Source organism: Lolium perenne, chromosome 2, assembly GCF_019359855.2.
Source record: "Lolium perenne isolate Kyuss_39 chromosome 2, Kyuss_2.0, whole genome shotgun sequence".
NCBI classification, from domain to species: domain Eukaryota; kingdom Viridiplantae; phylum Streptophyta; class Magnoliopsida; order Poales; family Poaceae; genus Lolium; species Lolium perenne.
The window spans coordinates 67,045,172-67,058,981 of NC_067245.2; the positions used below are offsets into that span (position 1 = coordinate 67,045,172).

The 13,810-nt window shown below is 47.2% G+C and overlaps 2 protein-coding genes across 2 annotated transcripts; one reads left to right on the forward strand and one right to left on the reverse strand.

Moving 5' to 3' along the window:
* The first annotated feature begins 1,300 nt into the window (after nucleotides 1–1,300).
* On the forward strand, nucleotides 1,301–8,786 carry LOC127332850 (NADH dehydrogenase [ubiquinone] iron-sulfur protein 4, mitochondrial). The gene is made up of 5 exons (XM_051359190.1): nucleotides 1,301–1,564; nucleotides 2,332–2,420; nucleotides 4,024–4,153; nucleotides 5,682–5,711; nucleotides 8,530–8,786. Exons 1-5 carry the CDS (start codon nucleotides 1,400–1,402, stop codon nucleotides 8,590–8,592), a joined length of 477 nt encoding a protein of 158 aa, XP_051215150.1. The 5' UTR covers nucleotides 1,301–1,399; the 3' UTR covers nucleotides 8,593–8,786.
* A 142-nt stretch (nucleotides 8,787–8,928) lies between these two features.
* LOC127332849 (uncharacterized) lies at nucleotides 8,929–10,293 on the reverse strand. The gene has a single exon (XM_051359189.2). The coding sequence runs from the start codon at nucleotides 10,288–10,290 to the stop codon at nucleotides 9,337–9,339; it is 954 nt and encodes a 317-aa protein (XP_051215149.1). The 5' UTR covers nucleotides 10,291–10,293; the 3' UTR covers nucleotides 8,929–9,336.
* Nucleotides 10,294–13,810: the final 3,517 nt, after the last annotated feature.

Below are 13,810 nucleotides of genomic sequence, written 5' to 3' on the forward strand. Positions count from 1 at the left end.
CAGAGGATGCCAAGGTTGTTGCTAGCAGCTGTAAAAAAGAATAGTTGTTGTTAGCAGCCTAGCATCTCTGACGCGCGCATGCCATGGCCCATGCCCCATGGCATCGACGATTACATAGCTCTTTTTTTTAAGGACGATGATTACATAGCTCTTTCATTCTTGTTTCCTCCTTCAAAGTTCGTATTCTTTTTTCACCCCTCTTTTGCGAGAACAATAATAATAAGTACATTAATAGCAGAACATATAGGCAACGAGTTTGAAAAAAGGATTCTCCATGCTCTCGACCATATGAACATTGTTAATGTTTATTTGAACACCAAATATAACATGGAAATGTAGATCACCCAACATAGGACTAAGTCGTGCTACGAAACCTATTTAAAAAACATTGCCGGGCCAAAACTTGTTAGTGTACAATGACCTCTGTCATAAGATTACCGTGCATGCTCTCTACCTGTATTTTTTTGCGACTACATACGGTGAGAATGTTGGAAATATGATGCGGAGGCAATCATCTAGGTGATTATATTTCAATATATCCATGGATACTGAATGTTTCTTGAGTATTGTATTTTTATTTGCAAGTACGTGATTTAGTTGTGAAAACATATACATGTATGGTTATTCTAAAAATGTAATCTTCAGGTTTACAATGAAGCATGTTACGATGCATGGTCAATCAATATGTGATTTTCTTCTCTCTACATGAGAGAGATATCTCCGGGCTTAGATCTAGAAATACATGGCCGTGCTACTCAAGGATTTCAAATCAAACAATCAAAATAGAGTGGAAAGCTTGGATCCCAAATCAATAGTAAAATAATATTAACCTAGCTATTCAAAGCTAAAGAGTTAACCTAGCTATTCAAGGATTTCAAATCAAAGAATCAAAAAAGAGTGGAAAGCTTGGATCCCAAATCAATAGTAAAATAATATTATTCATACCATGAACGTTCTTTATAAAATATATGAACATTTTATTTCCAGGAACAAATTTTATTACATCTATATTTACCTTTTTTCGTACCGTGGACATATTCTATAATTTACATGATTTTTTTATTTTTATTTCATGAAAATATTTTATAAAATATAAGAACATTTTCATCATGCATAGGAACAGTATTTTGATAATACATGAACATTTTTTTTAGAATGCGCGGATAATTAATCTGATATAAACCCAGGTCGGCCTGTATGGGCCTAAGCCTGTAGAACAATTATCCATAGGGCCCAATGACCTAGCCCAGAGGCCATGGACCTGATCCATCTACTATTATGGGCTCCGTCATATTCTCGGCGCGGCCAGATCGCGCATTCGCAGGCCGTTTGCTCCGAAGCTCTTCTCCGCAGCATCTCCTTCCTCCTCCACCTCTCTCCGGCGTGCGGCTCCGACGCGATGGCCGCCCCACTCCGGCGGGTCGTCCCCGGCCTAGGCCGCGCCCTGCTATCCCCGACGCCCGCGCGGATGCTCTCCGCGGAGGCCTCCGATGCCCTCGTGGAGATCAAGCCCGGGGAGATCGGCATGGTCTCCGGCATCCCCGAGGAGCACCTCCGCCGCAAGGTACCGTTCCCTCGCCTTCCTCGGCTTCGCCGTCATCGCCATAGGCCAGTATTTAGCGGATCCATGCGGGCATCTCTCGAGATGTTCGGGTTTCAAGGTTTTTTTTTGTAGGTTGTTAGGTGTTGAGGTGATGGGTCTATGCGTTAGTTGTACCTGGAGTCTGTACTTTGGACTTGACAGAAATGGGAATTTAGTGGTAGTAGTGTACATGCAAATTTCATTTTGGTTGAGCTATGGTGGTGAGAAATGTGTGGGAGGTTGGGTTCCACCCCGCATAGATTGTGCCAAATTTCCAACCCAATGACGATTTGGAGTCACTGTGTTAGACCATTTTTGTTGGGGCATTTGGTTGGACATGTCTCTGCGAAAAATGAGAACAAAAAGATAGAGAGTGGCAACGGCCACATTACTCTCGCGCTCTGTAACTTTGGGTAAGTGGATCCTGGTTTGCTTTACATTTTGCTACAGTTTGGACTTTGGTTGTGCATTATGCACAGTCATAGTTTGATGGGTCTCCAAGAATTTTTTGAGATGTTTAATGGGAGTTGACAGTATTCGGTCAGAAATTCTGCAATTTTGGAGCTTACAGTGTGATGGTTTATATGCTAGTTATAAACTTTCAGGAGGCTAGGTGCCAAATCCGAAATCCTAAATGCCTGGTTTGATTTCACAAAGTCACTTTCAGAGCATAGGTGCTAGAGCCAAATTTTGTGTCTGAACCTTTTCTCCCCTTTTCAGATATTCACTTTATCTTTGTGAGTATGCAGGTTCTAATCTATGCACCAGCTAGGACTGCATCTCAGCAAGGTTCCGGCAAAGTTGGGAGGTGGAAAATCAACTTCATGTCAACTCAAAAGTATGTTTCTTGTTCTGCTTTGTTGGTTCTCTTGTTCTTTCTAATGGGCCATACATCCTGAATTCCTTTGATAAGTATTTAACCTCGACTTACATTAAAACTTACCTTCCAAACGGATCATAACTAGAAATTTTCTTATGTTAATCACAAACTAACTAATGCTCAATTGGGGCTTCCGAAATCCAAACTATCAGTGGCTGAGGTATTAGACTACTAGCTGCATGCTTGATTATGCAGTTAGACTGTAGTTGTAACTAAGTCCTGAATGGTGTTATACCTCATGGGGTATTCTTTATGTGCCTTCCACTAGCAACCCATGTATCAAGTTGACTCTTCATTAGAAGTTACCCAAAAAAATGTGAGTTATAGTAAGGTGATTGCGAAGCACAGGTGTTCAAATGTTCAATAGGTGTTACCGTGTTAGCATTCTGATAATATGCGTGAGAGTGGATCTGTGTTTGCATAGGTGAACTCCCACTATTTCAATTGTTAAATGGGCCTTAAGATCTGGCATATTCTCTTACCATACAGTTATAGAAATAGCGGTGGGACAATGTGCACAGATCTCAAGGCACATTCTTTGGTCGAGAAGTGCAGCACCAATTGAAACAAGTACAAGTGCAAGTGAATGCCATAACCTACCATATAATATAAACATAAAATCATACCAATCGGAAATAAACCAGCAATGAACGCTGCTGGGCCTAAGACCATCACTTTAATAACCCAACGCAAAAACTGCACAGGCGTGATTAGAGATGTTATTTTATCTGTAACTGTATAAGAAATGAGATTAATGCTCCTACATTTGTAACATAGTTATTCTTTTGGTATTTTTCTTTCAGAGGCGCTGTGTGTTATGGGTTCTTGTCATACTTAAAACAAAATATTTACTGCGTGTGACAAATCATCTTACAATCCACTTACCATGCCATGTAGCCATGTGGGTAGACATCTGAATGCCAATTTAATTTGATGGCACAGCACACAACTATTGTAGGCCCATTTGTCTTGCTTCTAGCATTGTTGTCTATAATGTCCTCAATACCTATGTGACATGATCTTGAGGTCTCCGATTAAGTAGCATCTCATTGTATGTCGTGGTACCATAATATTTTGTATGTGATCGGGTTTGCTTCTGCAAGCACACTGGATGCTAGAAGCCTATAACTGGGCTCTTTGACTTGTTATACCTTACAAGTACTACAAGTAAGTAACATGATGACTGCTCTATCACTGCAGAATGCATACCATGCATGCTCCAATAGGCTGATTGCAACATAATTTAAACTTCATGTAGAATCTGAAGTTAAAAAGCAAGGAAGAAGCTGGAAACTGCTGCTGTTTTTTCTGCTTTCATATTCATTGTCACAAACTGTAAACCATGAAGATCGCAGCCAGTTTGTTCGATCTCCGATTAAGCAGATTTCTTTGATTAGGTGCTACAGTGTACCTTTTTTTTTGGTTGTATATGGCTTAGGGTCATGGCTTGTGCACTTATTCTGTTCTTGTCTTCAGATTTTGGTTAGCAAACTAACACTATCAGATACTCCTCTCTTTTTCTTTTCTGAGAAACTGGTTCTAACATTTGAATTCATGATAGGTGGGAGAACCCATTAATGGGATGGACATCTACTGGCGATCCGTATGCTAATGTTGGTGAAGCTGGACTTTCATTTGACAGTGCTGAGTCAGCAAAGGCATTTGCTGAAAAACACGGATGGGAATATGTGGTGGGTCCTTTTCCCCTTCCTGGTATTCTGGTAGATAAGTCACAAATTAGATATCTTATCAGAATGGGAACTTCAAGAATATTGGGAAATATTGAAGCATGACTTGGTTAAAACTTTTGAACATCTAGTAGTTTGATACTTGATTCTTCTCTAATTGGAATATTCAAACTGGGAAGTAACCCATGGTAAGTTTCCAAACCAGTTTAGGCCAATTTAATCAAGTACTGATGGAGATGGATTTCAAGATAGTCAGATATGAAGTTTAATTATCTCTCATTGTGGATTTTCTTTCTCGCTAGCTTAATTTGCCTAATAGATAGGTGGTTAAGTATTGTTCTACCTATTGATTCCTCCAAAATTTGCTGAACAGTTCTTATCTCGTTGCTTTGCTCGATTAAGTCAACTGAAATTCTTTTCTCCACAAATAACCTCCCACCTGTTTTGCCATGAAATTGAGCACTTACGTCACACGCCTTTTGATTAACATATCCTCCTGATGTCTTAGACATATGATAATGGATTATGCCTTTGAGAAGTCAAATATTGATCATGTTCCTTCTCTGAAATCCATTAGGGTGAGATGTCATCTGTAAGCTCACTGTATTGTTTTCAATTTAGGGTGAGATTCACATGAAACTTTGTTTTAACTAAGCTGAAGATCTTTAACAATTTTGGAATCTTTTTCTGGCTATGTTCCAAATATCACTAGTTGGAGCAGTCAGTCAGTTGGTAACTTGTGATTAGAGAGGTGGTCAGACAATTAATCAATCTAGACGGTAAGCTGTTAGTCGGACGTACAACTACCAAAAAACACTAAAAGATGCACTGCGCAACTACCAAGTCTCGCTGTCCCAAACACGACAACCCAGCAGCCGCTAATCACTATTTGATAATCCTGACTCCCAAACAAGCTGAACCAAGCAGTCAACTGACACATAAATATGAACAGAGCAAGGCACTAGAGCAGACTACAAGAGCGCTGCAGTTTGATTCGACCTGGTCAGCAGAAGCAAGCAGAGGCTAAGGAGCATGTTGAAGCAGAAGCAGATGCGGAGGAGTGTCGCTGGTCTTGTCGCAGTCAGCTGTGCCAGTTTTGTTCTTGCAGCAGCGGCATAGATGATCGCGGGTGCCTCTCTGCTGGTTCATCCTGTTTCACCACATATGCCTCTGCGTCTCTGCCAAATATCCCGAGTCTTCCCAAAAAAACGATTTTACCACTGCTTTCTTGGCCCATTAGTCTTGCTTGGACTGACTGGAGCCGTGTATGAGTAGTTCAATCGGCTAGCCGCACATGTGCCAACTATGGCCTAATCATCATGGTGGGGTTCAGCACAACGTTTACATAGGCGTTTAATCGTCTAGGTTTTTGAAAATTAATTTCTGGAGTATTATGTATGTTGAGTTGAATGGCTATTGACTAGTATTCAGTTAACTTGTGCTGTGCCGTTTTTTTTGGAATGCGACTTCTGTATTTATTTTCTTGGAAAATTAGAACTGTATACTTACATCTACATGTACTTTTTTGCAGCTGAGGAAACGTCATACACCTCTTTTGAAGGTCCGTATACCCTGCACATCCTTCATTTTGACTTGGTTAATGCATTTTCCTATTTATACAGCTTATATCTTGCATCTTCATAGTCTTTTAACCAAATACACCTTTTTTTTGCTTTGCTTAGGTGTAATACTTGCAACTATGTCTTCTGAATCTGTTTGTGCTTGCATGTAGTGTGCCGTAATTATAGAATTTGTACTTTTGTAAGTCTTCTTATACATCTTCTGCATTGATTTACTGGATTTGACATAAACATATCCTCATAGTAAGTACTTAACTTTGAGTCGGAAGTAAGATATTAAGTGAATCTTCTGATAAGAGAAATTAGTGGTGATGATTTTGGTACTAAGCACTAAATGTGCTTATTTCTTGAAGCGATATGATCCTTGTTAGTCAGAACAACTCATGTCAATGCATTATAATGCGGGAAATGGAGCAGAGATGTAGTTAGGACATATTTGGAAGTTGGATCATTATCGAAAAAAATTGGAAGTTGGATGTGAGGGTGTTGACTTGGGTGTTTTCACTTTTGGAATGGAGGGCAATGGTGCTACTGCCAGCCTGCCAAGGGATTCTTAAGCTTAGGGTAGAGGCAAAGGGAGGATGACATGCCAAGGGATTCTTAAGCTTTAGGGCTTAGGATAGAGGCAAGGGAGGGTGACATGTAAGAGTAATGGCAAATGGGTGAAGACCATCTTGGTAATGACATGTAAGAGTAATGGCTAATGGGTGAAGACCAACTTGGTAATGGCTAAGAGCATCTCTAGCAGAGCCCGTAAAAACGCGAACTGAAAACCCGGAGTTACCCGGAGTTCAGTTCACCGAACTCGTGTTTACGGGTCGTAAAATGGCGCCAGCGGCTTCCGAACCCGTAAAAGCAGGGTTTTTCATAGAATTCATATGCAAAACATACAACAATCAATCATAATTAATCAAATAATCATCCAAATTATTACAACACATAAACAATAGTCTGAACCAAATTATTACAACAAATTATTACAACAGTTTTGGGAAAATTGAACAAATGAAAAATGTCTCAACCAAATTACAACAATTCTCAGAAACTTCACAAATGAACAAATGTCTTAACAATGATACAATCAAGACTACCAAGCATGTCCGGCCAACCTCTTTTCTCATTTATCTCCACCAATCTTTTGGTGTCATCCTCATTGGGAGCTCGGAGATAGGTTGGCCCAAACAGCTTGATAATCAGGCGAGCAAACCTACGCACCGACTCTAATGCAATATCTTCGCCAATTCGAAGATACTCGTAGGTGTAATCCGCAGGGATGCCATACGCAATCACCCTCATGGCAGCAGAGATTTTTTGGAACGGGCTTAAACCCATCACGCCGGCGGCATTTCCACGTTGCTTGAAGTAATTCGAATTGGCTTTGCAGGCCTTGACGATTTTGAGGAACAAACTACGCCGCATGCGATACCTCCTACGGAATAGATGGGGCGGATAGGTAGGTACCTCGGCGAAGTAGTCTTCCATCAGCTGCTCATGGCCGAGGAGGCGATTCCGCTGGATGTGGTTTGGCCAATCACCGACCCGCGCCTCCGATTCAGCAGCTTCGCGCAGTCCTCTAGCTCCTTGACTGAGAGGAGGAGCATGGTGGCCTCCATCTCGTTATCCTGGAACAGCTCGTTGAGGTTGGAATCGTCCGAGCTCGACGAATCCGATAGATCGACATCGACGAACTCGTCACCCGAGCTCATCCGAGTTGGGGGAGGAACAGCAAGCGGGGTGCGGGGTGCAGGGCGACCTGCACTAGCTCCGGGATGCGGGGCTCGGGCGAATCGGGTGGTGCGGCGGCGGCGGAGTGGTGGCGGCGCGGGGAGGGAGAGAGCGAGCAGTTGCGTCAGCTGAAATTTCAGCGCGCCGTAGATATGGATTGAGCGTTCGGTTCGCTCGAGCGACCCCTACAAATAGGCCGATTTGGGTTTTTTTGTCTCGGCCCGAAAAAAGTTTTTCGGTTTTGGCCCTTTTACGCTTTTACGGTAACTGATCGGCGCCATTTTTCAACCTGAACCCTTAAACTGGCGGTTATTTTTCGGTTTTGGCCTGTTTAGGGGCTCTGCTAGAGATGCTCTAATTACTAGCGAGGACTAACTTGGGGTCTGGGGAGGAGATGAAGAAAGGAGGTGTGAAGACCAAGGGAGGAGGCAAATCCTGCATTTAATGGTGGTAGCCTGTTGCTTGGTTTGTGACTCCCATTTTTCATGTCTCCTGTGTGCTGGTATTTCGCTCTTTCATGAAAATTAGCTTTGCCGTTCGTTCGGGTCCTTCCTCGGTACTTAGATGTCAGCGGTTTGTGGAGAAAAACCAAAATTGTTATCAACATTAGAAGCACATCCAATGTGAACTGGAATAGAGTACAGCGTTATAAGTAGGAGTACAACGAATGTGAACTTGGCCAGAGATCCTTATCTTTTTGTTACTAGAAACTCGATGAGGACAATCTAGTCAGTACTGACTGCTGTGCTGGTTGAATTAATGTGCCTACGCTACACCATAGTGAGGAACGAGACCACTGTTTTGGCAGTGTTTTCACGGTGCGAAGGTTGACCTGTTATCAGCTAGAAGAACAAGCTGAGGTTTATGTTGGTCAGCCTGTGATACAATTCTCTAGAATTACATACCAGTGAGATGTTGAATCAAAATACACATCGGATTTAGACAAGAAGATTAACGAGTGAGCATGCCAATTACTGGCATGCTTCTAGTCTTTGCTGTAGCAAGCTATTTTTGCTGAGTTCTCTGCGTATTGACGATATTCGTGTACTTAACGGTTGCTGTTGAATCATGCAGCCCAAAACGTATGCAGAAAACTTCAAGTGGAAAGGTCCCCCGAAGACGGAGGAAGCAGCTTAAGCCGTGGGCTTGCATGTTGTGTGTGAAGAATGTGACGGGATGTTGTTTTCCATATGCTGTCTGTACTGCTTTTCTCTTTGATCAACCCCTGGTGTGCAATATGAGCAGGACATGCCTCCATCAAACGTGTAATAAGCACGCATTGTAACCGAACACAATGTTCATCTTATCATCAAATGTTTGTTAACTGATCAGCCAAACATGTACCTTGCGTTTGTCATTTCATAAAGTGCTCGTTCACTCAAAAGAACTTGGCAATAGTTTTTGCTCTATTGTCTACTACATTTGCTTACCCAAGTCACCCCCGGTTGCACGCAAAGAAGGCCGAGACAGATCCTGATTGCCAGTCTGTGGCTAGGCTTTTTGTCTATCCTGCCTTGTCCTTTGCACTCCTATACCAATCAGCGGTCGTTATCAAATGGAACACCAAGAACCTGAGAAGGCACCAGCAGATGTACAATTCCACTAAAGCACATGTCATATTTTCCCTTCCATTCTCCAGTCAACATCATATGTATGTACTTTAGTAGTACCTGGCCATGCAACCTATGGAGTTACCAAAAGAGGAAACAGCTCAGTCACCTAGGTTTACCAGCACCGCTAAACATGCACCTTAACCTAGTCTTAAAACAAAACAAAAGAACATGCGACTTAATCTACTATGGCATATGCACTTGGTTGGGTTTGGAGTTGTCCACGAGACCACGACGCAGGATGTACAGTACAGACGGCAGCAGTGTCGTCTCATGCGTCGCCGGAGCGGTGGCTGCTGACGGAGGATGATGCGTCGGCGTCGGCGGTGCGGAACCTCCAGGCGTAAATGTAGTCCCTGGAGTCGCAGTGCAGCCGGGTGACGTCGCACGCCGCATGCACGGACGCCCGCTCGCCGCCGCCGCGCTCCCACTCGATCTTGGCCGCGCACGAGAACCCCCCGCGGGTGTCCGGCTGGTCGGGCACCACAAGGGCCACCTCGCCGCTGATCCTCCTGGCGAGCGCGCCGAGCCAGGTGCACTCGGGCGCGCCCACCATCTCCTTGTACTTGTCGTTGACGAGGCGGACGCGGTTGCCTGAGTCCGAGACCACCGCCGGGAGCGCGTCGGCCTCCAGCTCCGCCTCCACCTCCTCCGCCGTCTTGGACGACGCGGTGGGGCCTGTGGCGTTGGTGCATGCGCCGTGGAGGACGACGGAGGCGATGTGGATGGTGGAGCCCACGGGGCGCACGGCCCGCGGCGAGATCACCTTGGGCTCCAGCAGCTTCCGCAGCAGGTCGCGCTCCACGGGGACGTCCCGCTCCTCCTCCTCGTCGTCCTGGCCTGCCGCACCCGCCGAGAGCGATGCCAGGGACATGCATGCAGTGGGTGGGATGGCGACCGACACGTGCGCCCTCGTCGCCGTGGCCACCACCGCGTCGGTGGCCGCGGCCGCCGCGCACCGGAGCGGCATCGTGTACACGGGCCTCTTATTCCTTTTGGCGGACGAGGACGGGGAGACCGGGACGACGCTGCTCTGGCGCCCTCGCTTGCGCGCCCGGCACGGCCTGCTCTGCAGGTGGCAGAGCACGCTGTTGGCTGCCACGGCGGCGGCGCCGTCGATGGCCGGCGATGTGGGCAGGGCGGCCGGCTTTGGCGCGATGGGGCGGAAGCGCGCGAGGATCTGGTTGGCCTTGACGGCCATGTCGACCGGCTGCACCATGGCCATGGGGACTGATCGAGGAGCTGCCTGCAGGAGACGGGCGGAGAGCACGGCGTTGGTGGCCGGGTGGTGGCGTGGCCGGGTTAAGAAGGCGCGGTCGGCCAATCGGATGGGCGCAGGGGGCGGGGCACGTGGGACGGAGTGGCGGGGTACGTGGGCTCGCGGGCGGGGACGCGGCCGACACGTAGGCGGAGGCGAGTCGCTGCTCTGGCGTGGATTCCAGCGGCGTCCAGTGAGAGGAGCGTCAGGCGTGTGACGGACGGGCGGGGCGGAGCGAGCGGGGGGAGGCACCGGGAGCGGGCGCGGGCGTGCATGCGCGCTAGCTTTTGGCCGCTTCGGCGCGGTCCGCGTTCGCCGCACCGCGCCTCGCCGTGCCTCGTGGCTGCTTGCCGTTGGGTCACGATGTCAGACACTGCGACACTCGCCGCCAACCGGATGCTCCTACTGCAGCACACAAAGCACTTCACACCACTTCCCTTGCACGACTAGTTTTGTGCAGGTACAATGTACGTACTGAATTAATCTACTTTAGCTTCCCAGTCTACGTATATGTACATTTACCTTAGGGCATCTCTAACGGAGGCCTGCAAACGGATATCCCGTGTCCAAATCTGTCTCGAGAACGAAATAGAGGCACAACAATAACCCACAAAGGATTGTGGCCCCGTGGATAGGTTCGTTTGGGCGCATTCTCGGCACAAATATGGGCTGGCTTTGCGGTTTAGTGGACGGTCCGCGTTTCCTTCCATGGCCACAAGTTGGTGGTGTTAGGGTATGCAGTTAATTTTGTTTTCCTTGACATGTATTACAATGTAAATGTAATTTAGCTAAACCTAAATGACACGCCACTACTAGCGTAGCTCATCTTGTCCTTTGTGCCTTGCCGCGCCACGTGTGTTGCCTTGGCCCTCGTAGGATTGAGGACCGTCGGAGCCTCCTTGGCCCTCGTACCCGCCGCTACTTGCATGCCACAGTGTGATTGCTTCGTTGGCCCGTCGCATCCTCTCAGTGGCGGCCTTCTTCGGCATCTTGATGCGGGTAGCGGTCAAACACCCCAATTGCACCGTCCGCGTCAAGGACATCGCTTCAATTTCGGCAACCCTAGCCGCCCGATGCGCCACTAACGCTTCCATATCTTCCGGCAGCTGCTCGGCCACCGTACCCTAGCCGTCGGCACGGCAATGAAGGCAACACGTTGGCAGACGGTGGTGGTCTATTCTCCCTCCATAGCGGTCTGGAGGGGAGCCTACTAGCGAGCTTTCGCTTCTGCCACCTACCAAGCTTGGAGTGTCCAGGCACGTCACTCTTCCATCATAAACTGGCGGATGCATTCCACCATATGGCCGGCCGTTGTTTAACATGACAACTAGTCGATGCGCACATCAATGGCCTTCTCGGTTGCCTCTTTGGCATGCTGGTGCGTCAAGGACTCGAGGAGGGTGACCCGCTCATCACCGCCGGAGCGTCCTCCTCGCCCCCTTCGTCCTCCCATTCTTCGTGCCCTCGTCAACGTTCACCGTCGGGCTGCCGTTGGAGATTCCCTAAGTATAACCTTCCTGTGCTCACGAACAACCAACGGCAACGGCGAGACCGCTTAGCGTACATGTACGTTTGGATCTTGGATGTATCCCCACGTGCCCGACGATCATGAGGCAAATAGACTTTGCATGCATACGTACAAATTTGCGAGAGTAATCCGGCCGTGATCACATCACCTGCGTCTATATCGTCAAAGAAATTAAAGCCGGTGACGAAGCACACTTAGCACGTGGCCAACAGGAGCACCGCATTGCGTACCTACGGCGTACGCTAGCATACGTACGTCAGATGCGTCGTCCAGATAATAATCTAGACAAATGCCCATACGTACTGTGGAACTACACCGTACTAGAGTGTAGAGGAGCAGTAGTAACTGGCACAGTTGATCCAGGCCGGCGTCTCACGTGCTTGTATACGGCCCGTAGATACATACTCCTTTGTACACGAAACCTCACTGGCCAGATCGGGGTCTTTACACGCGGAGCAGTGCATGTCCTACTGTTTGGTCATCTTCTTCCCCGGCCGGCCGGCCCCACCCGAGAACCGAAACTTTGGACGCTAGCTACTGGTAGCTATAGCTAGGGATGATGATATTTTAACCCGGCCGCGTTGGCGCATGCATGCGCGGCAAGTGCTGCGTGCCGTGTCGAGCGGACAGGATGGAGGCGCGACGAGTGGCGGCGCGGCCATTGGCGGGCGCAGGGGGAGGCAGCCCCGGCGAGTGGCGAGCGCGCGGAGCACGCTGCCGCGCTGCGATACGGCATGCATGGCTCCGTGGCGGTGCTGCGCTACAGCTGGGCCGGGGTCTGCCCTCTGCTACCGCTGCGAGCCATGACCTACCAGTTAATGGCGCTACTACCTTGCTGGTGCATGCCCGCAAAGTTGCAACCATAGTATGTTGACGACTGATCGATCCCTGGATTTCGATTTTGATCGCACATCAATGCATGTATGCATATCTTTTTTGAGAATCAGAACCACGAAAATTCACTTTTGATCTAAGGTGCATATGAAAAAATGTAAAATAAAAAAATTCCGAACTAAAATTTATGTGCCTTCCAAAACTCGTCACCACTAACCAGTAGGATGAATGAGGGTCAGCATCAAGCAAAACGCCGTCTTGATGCCAGAACTAAGGACCACCTTTTTTTAATAGGAACATCGGCAGACCTTCACATCGCCGCTGGTCGCCTCCTAACAACAGACTAGAGATCTCAGCGGGCACGCCACCACCACCCGGGAAGCTCTGGTTGGAGATCCCACCACGCGAGGAGGAGGAGGCTCCTGCTGCCACCAGTCGCGCTCGAAGATTAGAGCCCGCTACCACCGTCTGCATGGAGGGGGCTTTGCCTATCGGCTTCCTCCACCGGTGGCGGGGCGGAGGGGTGGGGGCAGCGGCTAGGGTTTCGCCCAAGCCGCCTCTCGGGAGTGATCATAGAAAATCAAGATGTACGCGTGACCTTTTTTTGTCACATTTTTTGATATTTTTAAATGAGTTTAAAACTGAAATGCTAATTTATGTAGGCATGGATTTAATTAGTGTAACTAACATGCTAATTTGTGTAGACATTCATCATGCATCATGCGTGAGTTTCGTGAGTACAATATGGGAGATGCACAGTTTTGTTAATGGAACTGAAATGCATGGGCTCTAATTGGTTGGGGACGAGAATTTTTTTAATTGGAAAAAAGAAGAATTTTCTTGGGAATGAGAGCTCTGTACAGTTTGCTGCATAACAGATAGGCAAATTTGCTGCAGACACGGACCTAGTTTTTTTTAAGTACGAACATGTTTATTTTAGGTGGAACAGAGGATTTTTTATTCAGAAGCAATTTGCAGGAATACACACGAATACGTATATAGGTCCGTGTCTGCAGTGGCAAAGCTGCCTTTACCAAACTATGCGCATCCCTACCTGCTTCCCTCTGTTCATGACGAAAACTAACTTCCTAAAACTGGTTCTTTCTACAATCAATCTCCTTTAGA

Excerpts from the sequence above, each read along its gene's own strand:
- LOC127332849 (XM_051359189.2), bottom strand. The coding sequence starts at position 10,290 with ATGGCCATGGTGCAGCCGGTCGACATGGCCGTCAAGGCCAACCAGATC.
- LOC127332850 (XM_051359190.1), top strand. The coding sequence starts at position 1,400 with ATGGCCGCCCCACTCCGGCGGGTCGTCCCCGGCCTAGGCCGCGCCCTG. Across the intron at positions 1,565-2,331 it reads AGGAGCACCTCCGCCGCAAG|GTTCTAATCTATGCACCAGC; the intron begins GTACCGTTCCCT and ends GTGAGTATGCAG. Across the intron at positions 4,154-5,681 it reads AACACGGATGGGAATATGTG|CTGAGGAAACGTCATACACC; the intron begins GTGGGTCCTTTT and ends ACTTTTTTGCAG.